The sequence below is a fragment of the Struthio camelus genome, chromosome 1 (assembly GCF_040807025.1).
Source record: "Struthio camelus isolate bStrCam1 chromosome 1, bStrCam1.hap1, whole genome shotgun sequence".
Classification (NCBI taxonomy): domain Eukaryota; kingdom Metazoa; phylum Chordata; class Aves; order Struthioniformes; family Struthionidae; genus Struthio; species Struthio camelus.
In genome coordinates, this window is record NC_090942.1 from 22,569,654 (window position 1) to 22,595,900 (window position 26,247).

General features: G+C 38.4%; 1 protein-coding gene across 5 annotated transcripts in view; it reads left to right on the forward strand.

Annotated features, from left to right (window-relative positions):
- MOV10L1 (Mov10 like RNA helicase 1) overlaps positions 1 to 24,188 on the forward strand; it is a 42,466-nt gene extending 18,278 nt beyond the window's left edge. For 2 of the 5 annotated variants that reach the window (XM_068931329.1, XM_068931294.1), the window contains exons 10-27: positions 712 to 826; positions 2,276 to 2,453; positions 3,101 to 3,171; positions 3,607 to 3,698; positions 4,421 to 4,479; positions 5,041 to 5,135; positions 8,590 to 8,686; positions 9,625 to 9,803; positions 10,335 to 10,481; positions 11,108 to 11,229; positions 12,090 to 12,189; positions 12,677 to 12,841; positions 15,039 to 15,212; positions 16,013 to 16,162; positions 17,835 to 17,942; positions 20,937 to 21,074; positions 22,561 to 22,652; positions 23,179 to 24,187. In XM_068931329.1, coding sequence (XP_068787430.1) covers positions 712 to 826; positions 2,276 to 2,453; positions 3,101 to 3,171; positions 3,607 to 3,698; positions 4,421 to 4,479; positions 5,041 to 5,135; positions 8,590 to 8,686; positions 9,625 to 9,803; positions 10,335 to 10,481; positions 11,108 to 11,229; positions 12,090 to 12,189; positions 12,677 to 12,841; positions 15,039 to 15,212; positions 16,013 to 16,162; positions 17,835 to 17,942; positions 20,937 to 21,074; positions 22,561 to 22,652; positions 23,179 to 23,239 — 2,143 coding nt within the window. In that variant the 3' untranslated portion in view covers positions 23,240 to 24,187. Of the gene's footprint in view, positions 1 to 711; positions 827 to 2,275; positions 2,454 to 3,100; positions 3,172 to 3,606; positions 3,699 to 4,420; positions 4,480 to 5,040; positions 5,136 to 8,589; positions 8,687 to 9,624; positions 9,804 to 10,334; positions 10,482 to 11,107; positions 11,230 to 12,089; positions 12,190 to 12,676; positions 12,842 to 15,038; positions 15,213 to 16,012; positions 16,163 to 17,834; positions 17,943 to 20,936; positions 21,075 to 22,560; positions 22,653 to 23,158 lie in introns of all 5 variants that reach the window. The other 3 variants (XM_068931303.1, XM_068931320.1, XM_068931310.1) reach the window with 2 other exon arrangements.
- Positions 24,189 to 26,247: the final 2,059 nt, after the last annotated feature.

A 26,247-nucleotide genomic window follows, 5' to 3' on the forward strand; every position in this document is an offset into this window, starting at 1 on the left:
TAATACTGACAAAGGAAATGTTAAACTGGGCATTTTTGTACATTATATATGTACATTGTAAACAAGATAATAATTGTGAACTTTACTGACAAGGTTTTTTTGTTTTGTATACTTATACTGCAGCTGATTATATTTCTGTATAGAGCTCTCTTCATAGGAGCTCTTTCCACTATATAATGTGGTGATAAACAAACTTTAGAGCTAGATTATTCTGCAGCACTAAAAGTAACAGTTGTTAGTGTCGTTAAAAAACAGGACGGAAAATCTGAAATCATTTTCCGAGAGTAACTCCTTGTAGAACTTCTCAAGCAATCTTACAACTGTATCTGATTCATTAGTTTGTGTGAATGGGAACATCTTTTATTTGGAAGAACTCTTCCTTTTGCAAGTAAATTTCCATGACACATATAGCGTGTACTTAATTGTAAAAATATCCCTACAAATAGTATTTACTTAGGGATATTTTTATGGGAATATTTTTATAGCTATCTGCATAGAAGCAGGGTACGTGATGTTTTAAAGTAATCCGTAATTTCCACACTTTGTTTTCCTCCCAGTGTAGCAGGTTTCTAATTGTCACTATGAAGCAATCACTAGTTTTGGCATGTTTTTTTCAGAGCCTTGATGATAGGTCTTGTTAATTAGCTATCTTTCACATATAATTTGAGAATACTAAATGATATGACATACTTTTTTGTTTGTTTGTTTTAGAAATTGCAGAAGGCAGTTACCAAGCTTTCTCCCATATTATACCATACCAGACAGATTAAGAAAATGTGTGGAGCAGAAGTTAGACATACTGACTTTTCAACCTCTCCTTGCAGAGGTATGCAAATATACGTTTATGTAAGAAAACCTCTTTTATGTAGTTCTTATGTTCAAGCTGGCATTAATTTTGCAAAAATGTGTAGCTCTTAAGTGCAATGGAAGCTAAAGTAGTAATTTTATCAAGCAAGTTAAGGTTTTAATCTGTATCCCTTAACCTAAGTGGGCTTTAGTATGTCACAGAATCCAAGTTTGTGTGAATGCAAAAGAGTAAACGTGAAAACCAAAAATGATTTGGAAGCATACTGGAAAGGGATGTTACAGCAAACTGAACAAAGATTCCTTCTCACTACCACTATTTAGGCACCACTAGAAGGTGTTTGGTGTCATAACAGTAGTCTAGTAACTCTATTTCATAGGATACGGAGGAGAAGTTTTAAAATTTTAGAAGTAAAAGAGGATTCTTTTCTGGTTACTCAGAAACCATTTTTTTTTTTTTTTAAAAGCTTCAAATATAATGCACCACGGCTTGCTCACGTTCTTCCTGCAAGTGTAGCAATTTCAGAATACATAAGAGAACTGGAAGTCTACTAAAAACATTAGTGATTCTTTCTCCAAGGGATTATATTGTGATTTTTAGTAGCAAACATTGCAGCCGCTCACTTTTACTTTTTCCAACTTCTTAAGGACTTCTAAACTAAGGCTGATAGAGGCCAAATGCTATGTTGTCCTCTAAACATCTCGCCAAAAAAACAAAACTGAGGAGATTGCAGTGAGCTAGCAGGACAGGCTTCTTTTAAGGCCTGTCCTGTAAGCTATCAGTAAAAATTATTTCAAATCTTACCAGTAATGATGACATTTTTTTAAATGACATCTTAAATCTCATCTGATACCGGTGAGGATTGTTAAGTTTGCTACAGAAAGCAATGTTCATTCCACTTTTGGTTGGGCAAGACTATGTCTAATAGAAAACGTTCTTTGCTAGTCATTGCTTAGGTAGAGCTTTTCTTATGCTGCTGGAGAATGTCTTCAGCAAGACGCATTAAGCTTTGAGGGAGAAAGTTTAGGTACTTTCAGATTTGTCATAAATTGTTGAAGTGTGAGACAGACCAGAGACTGACATGACTTTATCCTTTCACTCGTATCTGCCCAGTGTACTTAGATTTTATGTATTCTGCAATTCCTGAGCACGGAATTCAGTCTGCAGATTGACCCATTGACCCCTACATTCAAGTGTTGAAACTCCCATGGTAGTCACAGGAGGCCTGGTTAACTCTTCAGCTGACTGTTAGCTATTGTCTGACCTCCGAAGGTCTATACTAATTCTGCGTTGACTGTGGAGGAGTTTAAGAGTTCAGCTAGCGTGAAGATACTTGTATTTTGGTGCCTTAATTGTTAAGCTGGTTGCTGCTCAGTCTGTCTAAAGAGCTGTTCTGTAGAATGCCTAGGGACATGGGGCCTGCCTCTCAGTAGAAGCTACAACTGTAATATATGCTGTTTTGTTTTTCAGCATCTTAATCTAGATAATTATAAAGCAAAATTTTCTACTCTCTTGTGGCTTGAAGAAATCCATTCAGAAATGGAGATAAAAGAATATAACATGAGTGGGATTACTTTGAAAAGGAATGGGAACTCTTTGGTGTTGGAAGTGCCAGGAGTGGAAGAAGGCAGACCTTCCTTGAGTATAGGTAGTAATTAACGTTAAATAAAGGCAAATAGCATGTTGATCGGTATCTTAAGTGCAGAACAATCTACAGTGCATTATTACTTGTTAAAACAGTCTTTCACATGTTTGAACACAAGATCATTGGTCCAAGCTACTAGACGCGTGAACTACATTGCTGGTGTCTCACTGTTAATCTGGCAGTGGCTTGCTCTCTTAGGAAGCATTGCATGCATCTGTTCTTACGCTTGTTCTAATGTCTTCAGATTTTTCATGTACAAGAATTGGTAGGGCTTTCCACAACATTAAGCTGTGTAAGCTAGTAATAACTAAAAGGCAATAGGTGTTTCAAAAGTAAAAGCAGGGAAAGGATTTGAAATTGAATTCAGAATCTCAAATACTGTGATTTACAGGATACTGTTCTCAGTAAGTGTTCAAGATCTGATGGCATCAGTACTAGGTGCCTTTTAAAAAGTAATACCCAATTTCATATTCCAGTTTAGAACTCGGGCCCAAATGAAGTGCTGACATACTCATGGATAGCTTTACTGAAGTTAACATCTGGCATCCTGCAAATTCCTAGCTTAACCATGCAAAAGAAGAAATTAAGCATTGCAGAGATAATGTGACTATTTCTTGTAACCATATGTTGCCTTTTAACTTTATAATTAGGTGATAAAGTGATACTGAAAAGTCAGATCTACTCTGAGCATGTGATAGAGTATATTGCCTACGTTACTGAGGTGAGCAAGCTATGTCTTCTGTTGACAGTAACGGGGTCAACAGGATTCTAAAGGGAAGTTGGCAATTCACGGAAGCCAGATTAGGGTCTCGGAGGGTGGGGGGGGGGTAGCGTGTTTGTTTTTTATGAAGCTAGATCTCTCTCTCGCCTTTTTTTTTTTTTTTTTTAAATCTACATTCTGCTGGGTGGTAGGTTTCTACTTTTATTGTGAGCTGGGGTTTTTTTTGAAGACTAGGCTTCCCTTTTCTCTATATATTATAATTTTTATCCACTCTGAAAGCACTCCAAACATAATCTAGAAATGTAATATGTTGAGAGTTAGTTAAATCTAGTTTTGCAGGTTTTTGTAATGCTTTCAAAGATACTTCTATACATGCATAAAGTACTAAATGCCCTCATAAGTAAACTGACTTTTTTTTTTTAATCTTTGCAACAGATTCAAAATGAAGCTGTTACTCTTAAACTTCATCCAGACTTTGAACAGGCTTACACCTCGGAACCCATGGATGTGGAATTTGTTCACTCTAGGTATTTCTCTAGGTTTCCAAAAAGCTGCATTTTCATTTCTCCAGTAAAATTATTTTTAAGTAAACCACTGAACGGTAATGTATGTTTCCAGTGGGTGTAGACATGGGAAGGGCGCAACTAGATTTTTTTTTTGGCACCGATTCTTTCCCCTCTCTCCCCAAAACAGCTTTGTCACTACGTGTATTTTACAGAGTAACTACAGTTGTAGTCTTTTACCAAAGAACTTCTGTCTTATATCTCCCTTTTAATGTATAAATGTTTATTCCAGTGCCAGGAAATAGAGTAGCTGATATGATTTTTCTTCTTCAAAACGTCAATAGGGCTTCAAGATATTGCTGATATTAAGCAGCTATATTTTTTTTAGTACCAGCAATATCATATTTTATTTATGGAATGTTATCTATATATAATTGCTTAATCTTCTCTGTAAAATTAGCTTTGCATGAAACTTATTTGAAAGAATGTACCTAATTCTGGAGCACAACGTTCTCTAGATCTCCAGTGAGACAAAGAATGTATTGGAACGTTATTCATAGCAAAGCTTTAGATTAACATTTCTGCAGTGTATTTCTCAATAAATACTTAAATATTCCTATATAAAACTCTTTTCTTATGCACCAGTGCTTATAACAAAGTATTGGATGCCTTGTATGTGTATGGTGGTGTAGCTTATGGAAATTGTAGCTTTTGCTCTAATCCACAAATCACTATTGTAATAACAGGATTACCAGCAGGCGATGCCAGTTGGCAGTTGAGCAAGCCATCTATCTGGGTGAAAAAGGTATCCTTAAGTATATTAAAACTGTCTAGAGGTGTTTGGTTGTGGGGAGTCTGTTTTTCATTGCTTTCACATCTTTGAAGTGATTCTTCTCAGATACTGAAGCATGCTAAGAATGCATTGTAGTTTGTTTTTAGAGGAGCTTCCTAATACATATATAGATAGATAGATTTTTAAAAGTAACTTTTGGATCTAGAGTATGTGTTATTAAAATGACTTTATCTATTTCCCATCACAAGGGAGAGGGTTTTACACTGTTTTTGTGAGCAGTTTGAACCAATAAGAACTGTATAAATCATACTGCTGTAACAGTATTATGTGAAATGCTAGTGTTTTCTGTTACCTCAAAATCCATTAAAATGCACTGATTCAGTTACATGGATCATTCTGCTCAACTATAATAAAAGTTTCACAGATCCTTCCCACTAGTACATTAGTTCTTGAAAACCAGTTTGGCAGCTCAGAGCAAGCCAGTGTATCAGCAGCAATGTAATTAACAGCATGCATATAAAGTATTTATGTGACTTTCGTGTTTCTCTTTCTCTTTTTTCTCTAAATTTAAAGTGTTGTTTCCAGAAAGGCTTCTTTTGCAATCACCTCAAGTGGAATGTTGTACTGTTGATGATGGCCTTGAGCAAGGTTCCAAGCAGGAAAGTGAGGTAAATGTTTCTCAAAGTACTTAGAGCATTCCTATTGGTAAGGTGCCTACCGTAGAACTGTTGTTAGCAAGGACTTGTGTAATAGAGCATCGAAGAGTCAAAGTTGTGTGTTGCTGCTTTCTGATGATGGAAGTCTTTGTTTACTGCTGAGAGAGGGGAGGCTATGATGGCTGATGATTATTAGGCTAGCACTCCCGTCTAAAATGAAAAATGCTTGTAAGACTCTTAATGGGTTAGGACTGGAATTTTCAGATTTGTTTTAGACTAGTTTTCATAGCTTTGTTTTTTTTCTTTTAAACAAATGCATGAAATTTCATGACTATGGCAGGAGATATTTTTATGATAAAACATAATCATCCTGTTCCAAAGAGATTTATCCAGGCTTCTTAACTGCTAGATAAACTGTAAAAACAAATCAAAGAAGTTGCACTAGGTGACCTTCCTTAGAAGGGACTTCACTAGATTTCTATTTGAAGCAGGACTGTCACCAACACTTAGATCTCGTCAGCTGTGGGAGAGAGGAGTGTGTGTTTGTGTAGTATTTTGTGGGTTTGGGGTGGTTTTTGTTTTTTTTTTGTTTGTGTGTTTGCTTTTGGGGTTGGTTGGTTTGTTTATTTTTGTCTGGCCAAGTCTTGGAAAGCTCCAAAGATAGAGATTCCACAAGCACTGGATAACCTGTTCCCAGTGCTTCACTACCTTACTGTTGATTCCCCTCCTCCCTCCTTCTTCTAATGCTCAGTCTGAATTTTCTAGCTATAACTTGTGGATGTCGCCCTTTGTTTCATCATATGCTACTACTGAGAAGACTTTCGTTCTATTGTTTTTGTAACTCAGTTTGAGTTGCTGTAGGTTATTAGATTGCCTTTTCAACTTCTCGCCAGACTAAAGCCAAGGTCTCTCAACCTGTCCAGTTCATACCAAGCACATGCTGTTGGCTCATACACAGTCCTAGTATAGACAGTAGCTTCAGGCCCTGAAAACAGCCTGGGGATCGCTACCTGGGCAGTGGGTTCCCGAACTATATTGATTCGTGCAGTTATTCCATTTTACTTCTCTGTATTGAATTTCACGAGTGTTCTGTTGGCTCAGTTGTCAAGTCTCTCATGGTCTCTCTGGATTGAAGATGGACCATGTAGCATCAATTCCTGATTTTGTGTTGTCTGCAAACTTGGTAAGGGTATGTGTCGCATCCCATTCATTGATGGAAGATAGTACTGACCCCAAAAGCAAACCTGGGGTCCTCAGTCTGTGACTAGCTTCCGGTTGAGTATCTAACTATCTGGGTTTCAACCCATCTAACAGTCTGTCTGTTTGGCTAGTATGCCCTCAGCTCACAGGTAAGAATACTGTCGTAAGTACACCATGTCACTGACTTCAGTAAGGCTTTTGAAGTCAAGGAATACTACAACTACTCCTTTTTGTTTGCCCACGTGATCAGTCACTTCACCCTGGAAGGAAATTAGGCTGGTCGCACAAGGTCTGCCCCTTGGTGTAGCCATGTTGACTCTTCCTGGTGACCTTCTTTTCCAACCGTGTGAAGGAGGGTGGAATCCAAAGTGGTTGGCTCTATGATCTTTTGAGGGAGTGGAGTGAGGCTGACCAGCTGTGGTTCACCAGGTCTTCTTTCTTATCTTAAATTGGAGTGGTGTTAGCCTTTTTCCTGTCACCAGAGACATGTCGTGACTGTTTATGATTTCTTTTTGTGCATAATAAGCAGAAGCCTCATCTTGGCAAATCACGCCTGACCCTGTGAATTTGAATATATTCATGTCTCCAAGCAGTTCCTAGCTTGTTTGTCCCTTCCTGTTACTGGTCCCTTTCCTTTCAAAGGTGGTGTTTACAGGCGTCTAGAGGCCTGATTGTGAGGTAGAAAGGGCATCCAGTTATTCAGCCTTGTCGATACCATCCATCAGTAAGCTGTCTTCTCCCTTGAGTCTACAGGCCTACATTCTTGGGGTTGTTTTTTTTTTCCGCCACAACATTTGCAGAAACCCTTCTTGCTCTGTTCCTGCCTAGTTTTAGCTTTAGTTGAACTTTAATGTTTCTGACCTTTCTGATTTTGTCCCCATGTGCTTTTCTGCTTTGTTGCTTGTCCTTGTTTCTACTTCTGATAGCTAAGCATGGAGCTTTTTCAATTCATAAAGTAGTCCTTCTGCTGAAATTCATGGTCATCTTATGCAACAGCATGCCTTGATTATGAGTCTCAATGAGCAGGTTTTAAACAAACAAAACTCTGTAGCTCTCCTGGGCACCTCTTTTCTCCGTATGGTAGCTTCCCAGAAGATTTGGCTTAGTGATTCCCTAAAGAAACCGAAGTCTGCTCTCGAAAGTCCAGCATTCTGACCCTTCCAGCAGCTTCTTAGGCTTCTTTTATATCCAGAACCCAGCTGCCTTGCAGTCTGTGCAACCCAAGCTGCTATGTATGAACACATGCTGTTTTCCTATGTGTGAGCAGCAGGTCAAATAGAGCGTTATTCCTGATCAGTGCCTCTGCTGTTTGTTAGGAACCAACCCCAGTCTAGGAATTCTAGAAATATCCTGGGTTACTTGCAACAGGTGTGGGAATGACTGGAATCTCCCATGAACACAATGACCTGCGATCAGAAGACTATGCTAGTTGTTTGTGGAAAGTCTCATCCGTGTTGTCCTCCTCATGTGGTCTGTAGCAACTGCCCACCACATCACCACTGTTCAGTCCTCCTTTGATAACGGCTCAGCCACACCTCTGGTTTTGCAACGTAAAACTTCCAGTCAAGGCTCCGGGTCTGTGTGAAGGAGCTACTTGCTGGTAACAGCAGTGGCACAGTGAGTTATTGTTACGAAAGATGCCTGCTCCTACGGGGGCATTTCTTTTTCCTCAGAGGACACAAGAGAGCATCACCTGGACCCCTCAGGCTTGCCCTAGAGCTATATCGTACCCTGAAACTTCAATTTACACGAGGTGTCATTAGCACCCAAGCGGATAAGCAGTAAAGGGGAGTAGTCAAAAGGCTAGATGAGCATTGCAGTCTTTCCCAAGACGTCATGGCTCTGGACAAGCAGCAGACATTCCTGGACAACATGTTTGGCCGGCCAGCAAGCGAGCAAGCCAGCCCTTGTGTCCTATACGAGAAGGAGTAATCAACCACTAACAGTCATTGCTTCACTGGATTAGGGTCAGTATTATTAAGAAAACTGAGGCATCTGGCCCAGAATCTTTTCCCCCAGCAGAACTCATTTATTCTCTCTTGGCAGGGCCCAGAACCTGTTTCAAAACCTTTAAATACAAATTGGGAGTTCTTAGCATCCTTTTCTTCTCTGCTGCATCTTCCTCTCTACCCAGTAGATACCATATTTATTGAGATAGCACTAGTGGAAAAATAAAAACCCAGCAGCTTTGAAAGTATTAGTGAAGATAGTTGCTTGTCACCGTAAGATTATAAATGCATTTACCTTAGCTTGATGATGTTTTCAGGTCAATAATCTACAGAGCAAACGGACAAAATGCATGGCATCAAGGGAGATGAACGTACCAGATGTGGTGATAGTTTCCCCTCAAACAAGTCAACCTGGTACATTTTAATACTTCTTTATTTTCGAGTGTAACAAGCTCAGGATTGCAGTTACTTTGGTAAATCAGGGCTGATTAGGTGCTTTTTAGATGCCCTCCAGCTCTGTCTGTTTAAGAAACTGTAGAATAGTATTGGCAGGAAATTTCAGTGGAGTCCTTCTGTGGACAACTTAAAACATCTTCAGTTCAACAAATAGCAAGTGTAATATTCTGTGGTCAGTAAATTATCGTTTCCCTATTGATAGTTTGCAATACTATCAGTTTTCCAGTGAGGTATCTTATTTGTTACTGGGATGCTGCCTCATCTTTGGGGTGGATATTTCATAACGATATTAAAAACTTGAAAAAGGTTTCGGAAAGTACAGATCATTCCTGTGCTTATCTGGAAAGTATAACTTGAAATACCATGCACTTGATTTGATCAAAAGAGTGATTTTTATCTCATTATAGCAGTAGGATACCTCAATAAATAGGGAATGTCTAGAGGCACTTCCATAGAAGGATTGGTAAGGTACTGTCCTAGAAAGCTAAAGCTTATGTAAGATGGGAGCAGCTGTCATATCCTTTACCACTTGTCACTGGCACCGATTTTTATCCCTGAAAAGTTGCTTTTTTAGCAACTTCTTTTAGCTGTTCTAGGGAAAACAAATGTGAGGTTAATAACTCAATTACTGAATACGGTTTTCATAGGATGTTAGAATGGATTATCATAGTCCTTTTCTGGCCTTAGATTTTAGAAAATGGCCATTAAAGGAACTGTATCTTTTATATGTGCTGTTTTATGAAATAAGAATCTCTGGGGGCTTCATTAACTGTTACCACTTGAAAAATGAACTCCTGTTCTTTAAATCGTGATGTGAACTTGAAATTGCATTAATGTGTGTATGTTAAAAATATTTTTATGTAGTTTAAAAGTGTGCTTATCTTATTGGATTACAGTCAGTGAAACTGTGACCCTTAAACAGACGGCTGGCGAATTTTTCAATCCTGTGCTGAACGAGCACCAGAAACTGGCAGTGAAAAGGATATTGACTGGTGAATGTCGTCCAACTCCTTATGTCCTTTTTGGACCACCGGGAACGGGAAAAACGTTAACAATAATTGAAGCTATTTTACAGGTATTAGTGGATGACAAATCAGTCATCTCTAATCTTTTCCATATTAGAATGCTTACAGTAATTCTGTAAGTACAATTATGATTTGCTTCCAAATGCCAGGAGTCTTTGAAATGTTCCTTTCAAAAATCTTTCTGTATAATTCAGTGAAAGATCTAGATAGGAATTTGTTAACAAATTCCTAAATGGCTTATTTTCAAGGCTTCATTTTTTTTTTTGTACCTGTAAAGCTTTACTAAATAGTACCTAACCAGTGATTCCAATGCTGCGTATAGGTTTATGAAGCACAGGTATACTGTAATGTGATGACTGTGAATTAATTTCAACTTCAGTACACTCAGCTTGTGAATACTGAACAGTCTGGACTGTCAAGACTGGCGTTCTTGAACTGCAGAGGGGTGGATGAATATCATGTGTATTCAAAACTCCTCAGAATTTTATATTCAGTGGTATAAAATGACATGAGCATGATGTTTGAGCTATTGCTGCTTATCCAAATACCTTTTCTTTAAATGTCTGTCTTTTTAAATGTAGATACATTATACTTTACCGGACAGTCGAATTTTGGTCTGTGCACCATCAAATACTGCAACAGATCTGATTTGTTTGCGGCTACATGAAAGCAATTTGTTAAAACCAGGAACCATGGTTCGAGTTAACGCTAGCTGCAGGTCTGCAGAGGTACGTATATAGCTATTTGCCAGCTAATGTTTCCATTTTCACATGTTGATCTTAAAATACTGTCTTAGTAACATACCATTGCTGTTTCTTAGGCTGATTTTGCTTGTTCGAGATCCAGAGTAATTCCCAGGATAATTAACTGGAAAATGTTCATCTTAATATGATTGCATGAGCATAGAATCTGAGCCTATTTTCCTGTAACGCATAATTTTGCTAGGTAGCGCACAGTGTGGCAGTGGGGATTTTTAACGCGATAAGATTCTTTCACTCATGAAACGATCCCAAAATCTGTTATTCAAGTCAAGCCTTTCCCTCTCCAAGTTAAGACCACTTAGGTAGAAAAGTGAACAAGTAGGACTGTCATCTTTGTATCTGAATTGTAGTTTTGTGCTTGTATACATGTATGTTCAACTTTGATCCTTAAAATAAAGGAAATGTGCCTTGTATAAGTACTATTTTATTCAGGCAAATTTGTGAAGAATTCATTTCAGTGAATGAATGGGTCCAAACCTAAGCATTTCTTAGCTTCTGAAATGAAGCTTTTAGTGGTCATTTTTTGTTTCAAATTAGAATGTTTAGTTTGAATGACATCTTGTTTTACAAAATACTTCTTTTTGTTTCTGCAGCAAATTGATGACATAGTGAAGCCTTACTGCAAAGATGGTGATGATGTTTGGAAAGCGTTATGGTTCAGAATAATAATTACCACATGCAGCAGTGCAGGACTGTTTTATCAAACAGGAACACGGTACAGTACTACAGATGTGACTATCACTGAGATAGACTTTGGGTCTTTTGGAATATCCAGCTTATACTTCCTCCATACTGTAACCTGAGCTGTTTTAGTACAGTTTATGACATGTACCTCTATTTAGACGTTGCTGAGTCTCAATAGTTTCCTGCCAAAATTTTTGTTTTCAGTAATATTTCAGCAGAGGCTTTCTCTTTAGTAAATTTAAGAGCTATCTTGAATAATGTTAAAAGTTCTTGATATACAGTAACTTTCTCTGCAGTGTGAGTGGGAGCCTCGACAATAACGTTGCTGTTAACAATCATGTTGGCCTAAAAGTATTTTAGGAGTTCATACTAAGACCATATTGTAACCTGGTTTTTCATCAAGTCACCTTTATCAGCTATAAAAATAAATCAGGTGAAGTGTTGAGGATGAAATAAAGATTTCTGTGTGATTTTTGCTTTTATTTATGTAAAATGACACTTTGAAGCTTAACTCACTTGAGTTGTCTTGCAATAACAGAGCCTAACGGATTGCCCGTGCCAAACCAAGCGTCCTATTCCAATTAAATAGCCAGAGGAAATTTAGAAGATTATTCCTTGTTCTCAATGTTGTTAAAGCATTGTTTATACCAAGCTTATTAAGATAAGTGGTGGTTGTGTATATCAGACGATGTAAGAGAAATCATGGATGAGGGCTTAAACTCATACTGGGTTGCATCTTCTACCTTTTATGTTGAAATAGCTGTGATAGGTATGTGGAGTTGCCTGATACATTGAGCCAAGAATTTTGCCGAATTGCTGAGGCCAACCACAGGGTGGCAGAATGAACTAATCTGAAAACAGCCCTGTTTGGGTCTTGTTATTTAACTCTAGGCTTGGACACTTCACACATGTGATTTTGGATGAGGCAGGGCAAGCAAGTGAACCAGAGAGCCTGATTCCTCTTGGGTTGATTTCAGAAGCTAATGGACAGGTATTTCTCTTAGCATCGTCTTCTGAAAGCGTGAAAGTTTTGTTATTTTCTTGTTTATCGTTGTGAATGGTGTCAGATGACTTCTAATTACTTCATAATCTATAATGCACACTTCCTGGTAATGAGTATGAAGTTCTGAATGCTTGTGATAGATCTTATTAATTCACAACTTTGCAAACTTAGTTTTAAATTTTGGACACAGTTTCCGTTTCCCGCACCTAATAGTTGCTTTACATCTAAAAAGTCTGCTTTGGTAGTACAGGATTCAGAGCATGGAATGTGTAAAAATAAAAATATACTTTTTTTTTAAAGCTTAATGCAATAATATGCTGCTATTCTGGGCCTAGCCCTTCTTTGCAGACACACATTTGGAAGGAAAGCAGAAAACTTAATGCAAATTGACTTTTAAATTCTGAAGTGTGTATGTTATTGAAACTGCACTTTTAATAGCTACTTTAATACAAGATTTTCTTAACTGCACATACAGATCGTTCTTGTTGGAGATCCGAAGCAGTTAGGGCCAGTAATCAAATCTAAAGTTGCTGTAGCTTTTGGATTGAATGTATCCTTGCTGGAAAGACTGATGTCACGATCTATGTATCTGAGAGATGAGGATGCTTTTAGTGCCTGTGGATCATACAATCCTTTGTTGGTGAGTAAAAAAAACAATTTTCTTTTCTCAGATTAATTGCAGGAGAAACTGTTGGCTCCTGTTACTGGTTTTCTTACCACCTTTTTGCGCTCTGATGCATAGTAATAAGTCTAGTTTGAGCATTGTTTTTTTCAGGAAGCCTTGAGTGTTTCAAATATATACTCTGAACGGCGAGGATGCTCACCCCTTTAGCATGTTAAAACCCTTCTTTGAAGGAGTTCTCTGTTTTTAAGCAGAATAAGCCAAATATGACACAAAGCATAACCGTAAATACTAGCTTAAAATTCCCTTGCATCTCCATTGTCTGGACTTGCCGTAACTTTAACGTAGTTCTCCACAAACGGTAAGCGCAACTTCCATCTTTAACGTAAGAAGACAAACCAACATACAAAGATAATTTTGCAAAAATCGTATTTCAGAAAGGAAGAAAAAAAAAGGCACGCTTATCCATTTCCCGTTTCTTTACCACTGTTTGTATTCTTCTCTGAAAGATTGCTTTCTCAGGTGTTTGGTTTCTTTTTTCCCTCCTCACAAGCATGACAAAACAGTGTTTGCAGAGTAACTGGCGATAGCTGATACGTGTTTGGTGCCATAGAAAGATGTAAAACTATTTCTTTCACCTCTAAGCTGAAAGTACATCTAGCAGCCTGGAGCATCAACTGAAAGATCAGAAGACTTTAGAAGCTAATTACCATTAGTGAAATCCGTTCAAGATTATAGGATTAACGCATTTTAGTGGGCACAAGCATATTCAGAAATCTTGATCTGGCAACCTGTTGATACATCCTTGACCAAAGTAATCCCTTAACGCCATTCTGAAGTATAAATTTAAATTGAAGAGTCTCTTAAATGGATCTATTATGACTCTCCAGAACCATTTCCCCTTGCCTGATAGAGATGGTCTAATCTGGTCTTACTTTGTGGCCCTGCTTAGGTCTAAAGGCTGATGTGAGAGAAAGGAGTGAAAAGCTAGGGGCAAGAGCACTGTTTTGTCTTCATCCAAGGTTTGATTGTCAAATTCCAGACGTGCACGTTGTAAATATCTTACTTTACCCAGGTGGAATGTTAACAGTGCTGTTTTTCTTTGTTTTAGCTGAGTATTAGGGAGACTGTTCAGAATTTTTCATTGCATCTTCCCAATGCTCTTATACGATAAAGTGCATAAAGTACCTGTGAAGTGCCAGAGGTAGTGAAGCTCATAAGCAAACATAGATGCCTTAAGTTCTTGCCTGAATCCGAAATACAGGGATAAAATTAAGCTTATCTGTACTAAGATGCCTTTCTATTCTTGCAGTGCTATAGATTGAAGCATTAAAGTGAAATGGAAAGCAAAGGATGGCCACGTGGGCAGAGAAGGAAATCTAGGGGCAGACCTAGGAGAGGAGGAGGGTCTGAAAAACTTCCGTCTTCTCCTAAAATTTTTTGTAGCAAACTTCCACTCCTGTGTTCCTTCTGGAATGCTGAAGGAGAATTAGGATTTTTGAGAGTTAGAGAGCAGGAAGTGGGGGCTTTAAAGATCTCAGTGCACTTGTGTGTCCTTTGTCAGTCTTCTTACAGGACATAATTTTGTGGAGCTAGTTGTTATTGACTGGGAAGCTTCCTTAATACCATTCTTTAAATTAAAGACAAAAAATTCTGGTTTCCAAGGCCAACTTCTGATAACTGTTCTGATAATTGCTCAAGCTTTGGCTTCCCCAGCAGACTACAAATATAAGACCCTAGTTACAGGGGCAATCAGATGTGCTCTGTACTGTCTGAGGCGTCTGCTGCGCACTGTAGGCCAAGGTTTGCTCTGCATGCAAACTCCCTGCCTGTCAAGATTTCCCCCGAAAAAACGGATTACTTCATTAGAGACCCAATGGAAAGAATCTGACTTGCATAAGACGATGGGCCTATAGATAAAACATCAAAGAAACTGGAAAATGGCTACTTCATTTTTCAGATTCATTCTTTTTCTTTTTTCCTTTTTCTGGAAGGGAATATGATGGTGATTCATAAAACTTGTTACATAGTATTTGCTATACTATCGCAGATCATGGCTGCGATTTTTGCTCTCAGTACAGTTCTCTGGCAGCTTTAGGAAGAAATTTTGAAAACTAGAGGATGGTAAGATAGCGTCTGTAATAGAGCCATATACTGTGAAGCTTGATGAATAACTGTGTGTTTCGATTACGGATTTGGGGTTTTATATTTGCAGATCACAAAACTTGTGAAGAATTACAGGTCGCACTCTGCGTTGCTTACCTTGCCATCTAAATTGTTTTATCATAAAGAGCTGGAAGTTTGTGCAGACACTTCAGTCGTAACTTCTTTGTTGCATTGGGAAAAATTGCCCAGGAAGGGGTTTCCATTAATTTTTCATGGAATACGGGTATGTAAAACGTTCATGTAGTTAAGGTATGAATAATGAGGCTTGATAGAAATTTGCTAATATTGTAGACAAGGGTTTTCTTTAGAGTAAATTTCATAAAGCATATTTTAAAAAAACAAATTTATTTTTGCAAGAAGTATGACTTCTTCATCATCTGTGGGTTTTGGCTTTTTTGGGAGGGGGTTTTTTGAAACACATGTATGCTAAGAACTTGAGTAGTTGCCCATTGAAGTGTATTGTAGAGACATTTTGATTATAAATTAAATTATTAATTTATTCTGTTAATCAAGATGGAGCTAGAGGCAGCTGTCTTTATATTATTGCCTTTTGGTAGAAGTTTGCCACGTTAGAGTGAATGTAGGCCACTAAAACGAGCAGATTAAGCCTGGAAATAAGCAGGAAAAAATACTAGTTTGAAATAGCTTCTTTAACCTTCCAAGAAGCTAGTAAAATAAAATCTGATATACCCCCTGCTTGGAGAGGCTTGTTTCTGGACTCTTCTGCCTTGCACAGAAGTAAGGTACAAGCCTGCTAACCCCTGTTCTTCTGAGTAGAGATATAACTCCTGGGCCGCACATGTAAGAGCACTGTCATCATATAAATTCTTCAGCCAAAAAAATCAATAGAAATTGTTAGGTGGAGCATGTTTATTAGAAAGGGTATATAGCAAAGAAGTTGAGTGTCACATTACATCACAGCATCGAGCCTCTTTATTAAGCCTTTCTTTGCGGCATGAAGGATGTATGACCATGTAGTTACTTGCTGTGTCTGGTCTTCTAATTTCCTGTCCCCTAATGCAGGGCAATGAAACACGTGAAGGTCACAGTCCCTCATGGTTTAATCCCACCGAAGCAGTTCAGGTAATGCGGTACTGTTGCCACCTTGCTAAAAATGAAAACAGTGCAGTACCAGTGACTGATATTGGAGTGATTACACCATATCGTAAGCAGGTATGCCTCATTTTTTTTAAAAGCTTAAAAGGTACTGTATCTTTATCTTGTGGCCTTGCATAGTTACTCTGGCTCTTTAAAGCAGAGAGGCGTATCTCAAACTGCACTGTATGTCATATTACATAGTGTTCTATCAATCATTAATGATGTTTCCATTGAACTCTAAACCTAGAGAAAGAGGACAGTAATGATATTCTGCTTTTCTTGATTTTTAAAAATCAGGGAGTGATTAGTGGGAGATCTGCTTGCAGTTTTGGAGGCAGAAATAAACTTTTCAGTAATCGGGAGTGGAGAGCGTAACTCAATTTAGCATCCAACAGTTGATACAAATGGAATATATTTAATTAGTGATCTGACTCCGTGAGTCGTTCTGTACTCAGGAGTGGAACGAAAAGGAAATGTAGTAAAGTAGATGGCGTGTCACTTTGTGGCTTTGAGGAAGTTAAAGGAATTAGGATTTCCAAGCTGTCCGTGGGTCAGACTAGAAGTTTGTGCTGCTATTTGAACCCGTAAACAATGTTGAATGTCAACTTCAAATGCAGTGCTTGATTTTTAGAACTGTTTTATTCAAGTCTGTGAAGTTTATGATGTGCGCTTTCACTTGTAAAGAGATGTAGTTGTATTTTAAGTTTCCATAGCAAGCTCTCAACAGGGTGGATATTGTTTTTCTTGGTGTTCACTTTTCAGAGTCAGTGGCCTTGCATGCCTTGGGGTTGTAGGAGACACCATCAGGCATATGGAAAAGACCGATCCATTTTGAAGAAATCTTACTTGCAGATTAGAGCTGTGTTCGTGCTGATTCCGTTCTTTGGGTGTATGCACCTACCCATGTTTACAGTTTGCTATTTATTTTTCAAACATTGTATATATATTATTTGTGTGACTGTCTTGCACTCCCTAAAACAGTTCACGCCCTTAAATGCAATGAAGTTCTTCAACCGCCAGTGATGCGGGACAGAGGACAGTAACATCTGCTTCAAGACATTCCGTTGTATTATGGGAATGCAGATCTGAGAGTAGTCGTTCTCTGTAATCCTTAGCTTTCCCAGACATGATAGTAAATTTTTTTGGAGCATTTAAAGTACAGTCTCCAGGCAGCTCTTATTAGCTGGTAATATGCCGATCCCAAGCATCCTTTTGTACACTGGAATGCAGATGACTCGTGCTTATTCGCTTTTCTGGAGGGTACTTAAGGTTCCCATCTTACCTCATGCAGCTGGCAAGCAGAGGTAGAGTCTCTCCACCATCCTCCTGAAGGTGTGGGGAAAGGTACTTGCCCCCTACCACATCTATGGTTAAGACATGGTTTTGGACACGCTGCACGTCGGAAGAATTTGTGTGGATAATCTCTAGGATCTAAGTTTTCTTTTCAATCTGGATTATTAACAAAAAAAGTGTGCTGATTTCAATTTAAATGATGGTTTTCAGTATTTAACCTTCTAAGTCCTGTAGTAAATGTGATATTTCTCAGGTAAACTTTGTGCTTTATTTTATTTAAAAAAAAAAAAAAACTTACTGGTTGATGTTGGATAACTTTGGCTAACTTTGGTGCAGGCATTCCCAGTGACATATCTGTGTTAAATCACATATTTGTACCTAAAGAATATTTTCAGTTTTGAAGTAATTTGCCCTCAAATGTAAAAATAAATTCCTTCAAACATATTTTTTGTAGGTGGAAAAAATAAGATTTCTTCTGAGAAGTATTGATTTGGAAGATGTTAAAGTTGGCTCAGTAGAAGAGTTCCAAGGGCAGGAGTACTTGGTTATCATTTTATCAACAGTACGTATTCTGTTGGGGTTCTGCATAGGGTTTTTGTTAGTCTCTAAACCTTTATAGCTCTTTTTTGATGTGGAGCTTAAAAAAAGTGTTTTGGTCAGTAGTCTGTCACAGTATTTGAAAAAAATGCTTGCTTGCTTTCAGGCATATGGAAACACCACAGCATCTCTAATTTTGAGGTAAATTTCGTAAACCTTTGTAGATATTTATACTGAACTTATTTTGCAGCCTTAGTTTCATGCAGGTAATGTACCTTTTACCTAAGTGTACCTAGGGAGAATGGAAAATGTCTGCATATTAAATACTGCAGAGAAAACAGCGTAAATCATAATCAAAAGTAATTACTATTTGTCTTACTGAAGTTGATGTAGATCCTTACGTTCTTTTGACGCTCAGTTTGAGAGTCACCACTTAATTGTATACAGTTGACAGTTTTCCAGTTCCCACTGCTGACTGTGCCTAGAAGCTAAATAGTCCTTTATCGCCACTTATTTTCCATTAGTACAAGAGCGCCTGACAGTCCTTCAGGATCATCCTCATGACGCACTGTTGAGGTGTTCCGCTGATTGTATTAGGGAGGATGCTGGTAAATGTCTCTTCTAGGTTACTAGTTGTTTGAATCTTAAGCTAGCAACTGCTTGAAGAAAGTGTTGCGGTGGGGTGGGGTGGGGGGGGAACTTCCATGCAGCTAGTATGCTATAGTTACACTTCAGCAGTACAGCGGTCACAGGCCATCATTTTAACAATGCATCATCTCCTTTATTCAGAGTTGTTTTAGGTGTAATGTGCCTCTATACCTTCATATTTGCATGCAAATTACATCACTAGAAACTTTTAGATAACCGTGAAAATGCACAGGTGTTTGTGTTCACACATTGTAATATACGGATCCTTCAGAACATTGCTGATTGATAGAAGAGAGTGTTCTGCAACCATGGGAAGATGCAATGGCATCTTAAAGTTTGCAACAGTGATGTTTGGAGGTTCCTGTTGAAGCCACCCCTTGCCATTTGAGAATTGAAAAAAAAAGAACGTGTCTTTGAGTACAGGGACTTGGTGTTCTTGGATGCTGGCAGCCCTTGCCTCTCACTGCTCCTTTGCAAACTGACGACCAGTGTGCTTCAGCAGATGTCTCTTCTTGAAAGATCTCAGTGAATGTTATCTGCAGATGATAGACACAGAAGTCATAGTTTTCAGGCTGATGACTGGAGCGTGGAAATCTGTGCGCAGTAGGCAGTACCTCAGGCTTCAGAAGACTGTGAGGTTGAGCTCCACTCATCGGTGATTCCCATACCTTGGTTTTGATCAGATGCAGGTGACGTCTAATGATATCCAAAAAAATAGCTGGTGTGTCCCACTCGTGCTTGTTTTATATGTGCTCTTCATCAAATACCTCTTCCTTGTCAGCCCCTCTCTCTAAATGCTCGGTATTACTCCAGTGCGTGCGCATATCTTTGGCATTTGGATTTGCATGGAAGCACCATAAGTGGAAGAGCTACAGCAGCTTTCTTCTGTCCTCTGTCTTCTCAGGCGTGTAAGATTATTGGCCAGGGCTGCTGAGTGACCGTTTTTGTGTGTGCTCCTAAGGAGAATCGTGAGTGGAACGAAGATGCTTTTGCAAACAGCTACTTTTTACTGCAATATGGGATACTGATCCTTGATGTTCTGGAACAGCATCCAGTCAAATATGCTGTTACATATGTCGCATGCAGATACGTAGAACTGCTGGGTAGGAGTGAAGAGTTGTGCTGGATCAGCAGAAAAGAGTTGCCTGAGAAACGTTAGAGCAATGCTAACTTACTACTTCAAACTGGTATCACTGGCTGACGTTCAGTGTATTTTTGTTTATTAGACTTTCTTTTGGTAAGCTTTATGAGCCTTGCCTGGCTATGAAGTGTGAAATTCAGTTCAGAATACAAAAAAAATCTGCCTTTTCTGACTTTTTTTTTTTTCAAAATGATAGTATGTTTTTGATGCAATAAGCATCTAACTAAGGTAGGAGGTCTAAGAGTCAGGAGTGTGGAGTTCCTGAAAGGTTTGTGACCCTGGATCCTTCAGAGCTCTTCAAGAATATACAGTGCAGACATAGTCAGTATAAATCTGGAAAATGGGATATAAGGCAAACTGATCAAAGGAGGAAATATAGACTAAGAATGTGTAGCTGAAGATGTGACCAATATTAGACTTCCAAGAGGACAGTTTAGCGTTTCCAGAAGGAAGGAGTATGAAGTACCTATGCAAACAGCCAAGAGTCTAGAAAGCGGTGTGGTGGTGGTATTTTTTTTTTTTTTTCTCCTTTCCCGGAGGCAGCGGTACTGTGCTTGCTTTGTTCATCTTGCATTATACCGCAGCTTTCCAATCCAGCATTGTCTCTTAAAATAGTTCTAGATGCATACTATGGTCGCATCCGTAAGGATTCATTATTTATGTGATGAAAAGATTCTTACATCAAAGATGGGCTCAAATATAAAGGAAATAAATGAACAGTTATAAACTTCAATTAGCAGCAGCCACTGCGTGCTGGTTGCTTCAGTGGCAGTTTCTTCTAAGCTGAGTCAAGGCGCCAGATTATTGAAGAAGGCTTGCAAAAAGACTTTCCTTGAATTCTGATTCAACTGTAGGAACTACAAGACCATCAACTCTAGCGTTACTTCTGTGGAAAAGATAAATTCAGTGTCTGCTCCTTTGCATTAGGAGGTAGTGTTGATATCTTGTATTTTTTTAAATTGCAGTGGATAGTCCTGATGCTACAGTAGAGCCAGTACACACTTCTGAAATTGCTGAAATTGTATTAGCAGACTGTTGGAGAATAGACCTTTATGGGAAGATGAATGGTGGGAATTCAGTTAGCTACTTGAAAGTTGGATTATGAAGTTGAACGTGCCTGTCACGCTGAGCAGTGGTTTGCTGAAGTAATCAAATGTTAAAACTACACTATGGATAGGTAAGTTGCTTTCTCATTTTTCCACTTCTAAAATTATCCATAATTAATTTTAGGTACGATCTAATGAAGGCTCATTTGGTGATGAGAAGTACTGTTTGGGCTTTCTCTCTAATCCGAAGCGATTTAACGTAGCAGTCACCAGAGCAAAAGCTTTGCTTATTGTGGTGGGAAATCCTCATATTCTTGTAAAAGTAAGTAGCTTTTGGATCTTTGAATTGCATATGGTATTTGCCATGGTAAGTGATTGATTTGGGGTTTACTTGATGTAATGGAGCCTCTCTTAGATGTTTTCAGAAGCGATATCTTGTCCCAACTCTGCATTTGGGAGTATCTGAACTCCATAGGCTTTTCTGAATGTGGACGGTTTAGGCACCCACACAGTAGAATTCCAGGTACAAAGGGAATTTCAGGGCTGATTTGTGCATGTGGGCATCTGCGTCCTGTTTCTGTCCAGTAAAGATCAGAACATCAGTGCTGCAGATCTCCTCCATTCTAAGTCCAATAAGTACGTTCTGAATTTTTTTATGCAGTGCTAGCTTAGACTTCTAGGGCTAGATTAGACTCCTTCACAAAATGCAGTTACTTTTGTTTTTGAAATGAAGGAAGAGAAACATGATTGCTCTCTGTTAATATAACCGCTTGCCAGGTCAGCGGTCTCCTTGTTGAACCTGTACATGCCCTTAGGGTAAAGGGATTTTAAGCTACGTGTTTTATACTTGTATCCAACAGTTGATTGAGGTAGGTATGCTTACCATTCTTGAAGCAGTGCAAATATGTGGGGGTATGTGGATATCTTAGTTATGGGGCCAGAGAAAGAATACGAAATCTACACTAGATATTAAGGTAGTCAAAAAGCACTGAAAGTCCAGGGGTTTGCTTTCTGCCGTTAGAATTTCCATATACACTTTGTAGCAAGCTATCACGTTGCCTTGTTTGTCCGGTGATTGAGCCTTGAGCAGAACACTGGGACAAACATTGTATTGTAATTTCAGATGTGATTTTGGATGAAGTTGCAAAGCCTGTGGCTTTTGTGCTGGACTTAGAGCTGTCTGGGGGTCAAGGGGTCCGAATCCGTCCTATTTAGGTGATTTAGCTGTAGGAATCCTAGTTACGAATTCTAACCAGGATTATAGTGCCAGAATCTTAACCAAGATGAGATACTGCTGAACACATACCTAACAGAAACCTCATCACTTGAAGTACTTTACTACTGAAAGCTTAAGTGTCTGTGAGACTAGGCAGGAGTGCCAAAGTCCCAGATTGCATTTCTCACACCTATGAAGGGTTTAGATAAATCTTACTTCTATATTCTAGGCTTCAGGCTTCTGACCTTCCTGAAAAATGAATTGGGGTTACCTGTAGCCTTCCCTAGAAATAAGATGGGATCTTCTCATAAGCTGTTCTTTCTGTTTTCCTAGATAGGAAGGAGGAAACCGGTATTCCAGAAACGGTCTGAGTAGAAAGTTTTCTCTCCCCCAACCCATGCACAGCACATGTAACTTAAAGCAACTATATTTATCTCCCTCTCATGTAACTCCATGCTTGCACCATTTGCAGAGTTCTGTTTCTGAAAAAAGTCCTTTTAAATTTCCTCTGTTCTTGTGCCCCATTAATCTGCTTGAAAATTGATTATGCAAAGTAGCATGAGTTAAATTAAACATTGGTCTTTTCTTGTAGGATCCTTGTTTTTGTGCACTGTTAGAGTACAGTTTAAGGAACAGAGTTTATATAGGTTGTGACCTGCCTTCCGAGCTGGAACGCCTGCAGCAGTAAGTGTCTGCTTTTCACTTTAACCATATTAGATATGGAACAGCGTATTGTACTTGTAAAGCTAGCATCTTCTGAAAGAATGCTAACTACAAAAATCTGTGCTACAATATTAACAAGACTTGATTTGGGGTTTTGTTTTTGTTTTCCTTAAATACTAGTGTAACCATATTCTCCCCCACCCCATATGAAGAGTCTGAGCATTACATACTGAATGTTGTTGACTTTGTTCTTTTGCATATCCCCAAATGCTGCATTGTGTACTTGGGGAACGTCCTCATTTGTCTTCTAGGGTTTTTTTTTTTTTTTGCAGGATGAAGTAGTTTCTTTGACTTTAATACTAAAGTCACCTTAAACATTTGAAAATTGATTTAGACATGTCCCTTCTAGCAACACATAATACATTGCTAAATGGGTGTGATCTTCTAGATGAAGTATGTTTTTTATCTAGACTGTTGTTCATGGAAAGGTAGTAAAAATTGTTTACTTTATTCCCTTTAATTCACAGATGTGACTGATGTTTTTCAGTGTTCAAAATGCGTTCAGTTCTCTTCCGTTTAGAAACGAAGAATACCTGACAGGAATTTAGTCTTCAGCAAATCCAGCACCTTTTGGCCTCAGGAAAAGGCACGTGTTTTGAAATTGTTTGAAGTTTATACAAACAGGATTTTTATCTGTTCTTTAGGAATGAAAGAGTCAAAATTTGATAGTATAAAATAAGTGGTAATTCTTGCTCTGGTGTTTAAAAAGTGTATGAATGTTTGATGCTTCCGGAGAGAACAGTATGCCTTCAAGCTTCTGAGAAGAAAAATATTGAGGACCTTTTATGTTAACTTTTCCTTATTTTACAATTTTCTCAAATTTCTGTAACGCATCCTAAAACAGAACTGTCCCGAGAATATATACTTGTCTTGTAGTTTTGTTATAGATTGTTACAATAATATATCCACAATACAAAGTGGAATGATTCCTGAAGACCTCCACTTGGCTATTGCTGAGTATCTTAAGCCAACCATGTTTAAAAACTCTACTTTTCAGACTCTCAGGCCTTTATGTATACAAATACATAGCTTAGATCACACAGGATTCTCTTTTCTGAACTGCCGCCGAGCAACCCACTATGGTGTATGTCAAAGCAATGCCTCAAATAGCAAGGTTTTAAAAAAAAACAAAAAAAAACAAAAAAAAAGTTCTGAGTTTGCACAAATATGCAAACCCAGAATAGAATAAAATATTTTGTTTTATTTGGTTTGCTCTACTAGTGCAATTAATTCTGCAGAATTAAAGATAGCAGGAATGCTGCTAACCCAGGAATTACCGGGTTCATTCTGCACTATACTGTTCCCTTAAACTGACTGTTTTTGTTGATGTCCTTTCCTTAACTAAGTCTTTCCACACAACACTTTAGAAATAAGTTGGGCAGTTAGCCACTGTGTTTAGGAACAACCAACTTCCTGCAACAAATAGAAGGATTTGGGGCAAGACTGTAGCCCCGAGATGGGGGGGAGGGGGGAAAAAAAAAAAAGGTAAGGGAAACAGTGAACAGGGCAAGATTTATCTCTTCTAACCATCTATTCATATCACTTTCATTCTTCATTCTCTCTGCATCTCTTTCCACTGCAGTACACAATATACAGATACTGCAGTTGGTAAGATGGCAACCACGTGGTAAAACACCAAAGCCAGGTTCTACTTAAGGAGTTGTTGTTATTGTACAGTGACACAGAGTATGGAGGACCCAGAATTACCACTCACCTAAAGGCTCCTGTGAGTTTACTGAGTCTGGGTCTAGCATCGCAGCCATATTTGAGCAGCACTGCAGATTAATCAGCCCTGGCTCTTGGGCATGATATTACACTGCTTACATTGCTTTTACTTCTAAACAGGCCAGAATAGACAGTTTGTTGCAGTATTATGTCAAAAATGTCCATATCTGTGATGCCATGCCAATATTCTGCTCCAAACTGAGGAAGCTGTTTTATAAAGAACTTCTTATTGCATGTTGAAAGATTTCTTATATGTCTTGTTTCAGGGTTGTTTTATGAAATACGTGTTTAGATCTACCACACCTTAGACCTAGTGCAAACTTTGCTTTTCTTAAGCAAGATCATGCCCTTCACAAGGGATAGTGAAAAGAACTACCTGCAAGGAAAGAGCAAGATCATGCTTACTTTACTGCAAGAGTTAATCTAGATTAGAATTTTTGTGACCTATGTCTATTACAGTAGCATAGGATTGATTATATTATGATATTTAACAATCACTACAAAGCAATAATCTTTATATAGTAATGTTTGGCATGTCAACATCAGTTTCTACAAAAATAACAAACTATTTGATTGATTTTTGAGCATTGTACTTTTATTACTCATCAGAAACCAAATGATAAAAAGCTTATTATCCTACGTGATGCTCCTTTTCCTATAGGAGTTTCTATAGGAGTTCCCTGCCCTTTAAACTAAACTACTAGTTTTCATATAAATAAATCTGGAGCATCCTTTTGAGGGGAGAGGGGGGAAAAAAAGTCTTCTGTGGAACATGTACATTTTGAAGGGTGGAGGAACTCGTTTGTTTTCTCCCAATAGCTATTCACACTGTAACTCACACCTTCCAGAACAAAGAAGTTTAATACTTTTTCCCTGAATTATGAAGAAGGACCTCCCTCTAACGATCTGAAAAATACTTCTGGAGAAATGCTTACGCTTCACTGAGTTAGCTGCGCAAAGCAAGCTTGCACTCCCATTTGTTGAAGTATGGGCAGAAGGGATTTCTATTCCTGCTTTTATTGTTACACATTTAAAGCTACTTTCTTTCCTTTTTTCAAATCACTACCTGCTACTTTCCATTAATACCTGATGTTGCACCGTACAGCATCTCAGTTAGCTTTCAGTCTTCCTCCTTATCTTGTGTTTGTTTCTCGTCTCTTTCTGCCTGCCTACCTATTCTAGTAAGTTGCTATTATGGAAAACCTTTTTTGAAAAAAGACCTAGTCATCTGAATTGTTCAGTATTAAGCAGCGTTTGCAGCAGATACTTTTGGCAGTCTGAGGTGTGGAGGTAGATTGTTCCAGAGGCGTTAGCATCAATGTTCTAGTGGTCCTTTATCATGAGGACATTTGGCTTGTTAAGGCGGAATGAGGAAAAAGGGGAGAACACAGTTTTTTCACTCTTAGTTAAAATAATTTTTCATATCCTTCTTTCTGTGTTTATTGTGTCAAAGTTTTACATAATTAATTTCTTTTGGGATGCGCAAAAAAGAGAGAGAGCAGCCACTGCACGCAAGAGTAATAATGACCAAGAGTCAGTTAAAGAGTCAGAGTCTCTCTAACACGCACATACAGTGCAGCCCTTAATGCTAATTGGTACCATAAATACTGCATCTTGTGAAGTCTTCAAGTATTCGTGAAAACCATGTTCCAGTTATTCAGTTCTGTTTACAAGAACAGTCTTCTTCCAAAAATAAAAAAAAAAACTTTGCTGTTGGGGCTGTTTCTAGTTTATTAATCCCTTTCCTTACTGGGAAAAAATGTAGCAGCCAGATAGGGTAGTTCTAACATGTCTTGAAGAGCAAATTATAGGTACATCTATGATATAGATA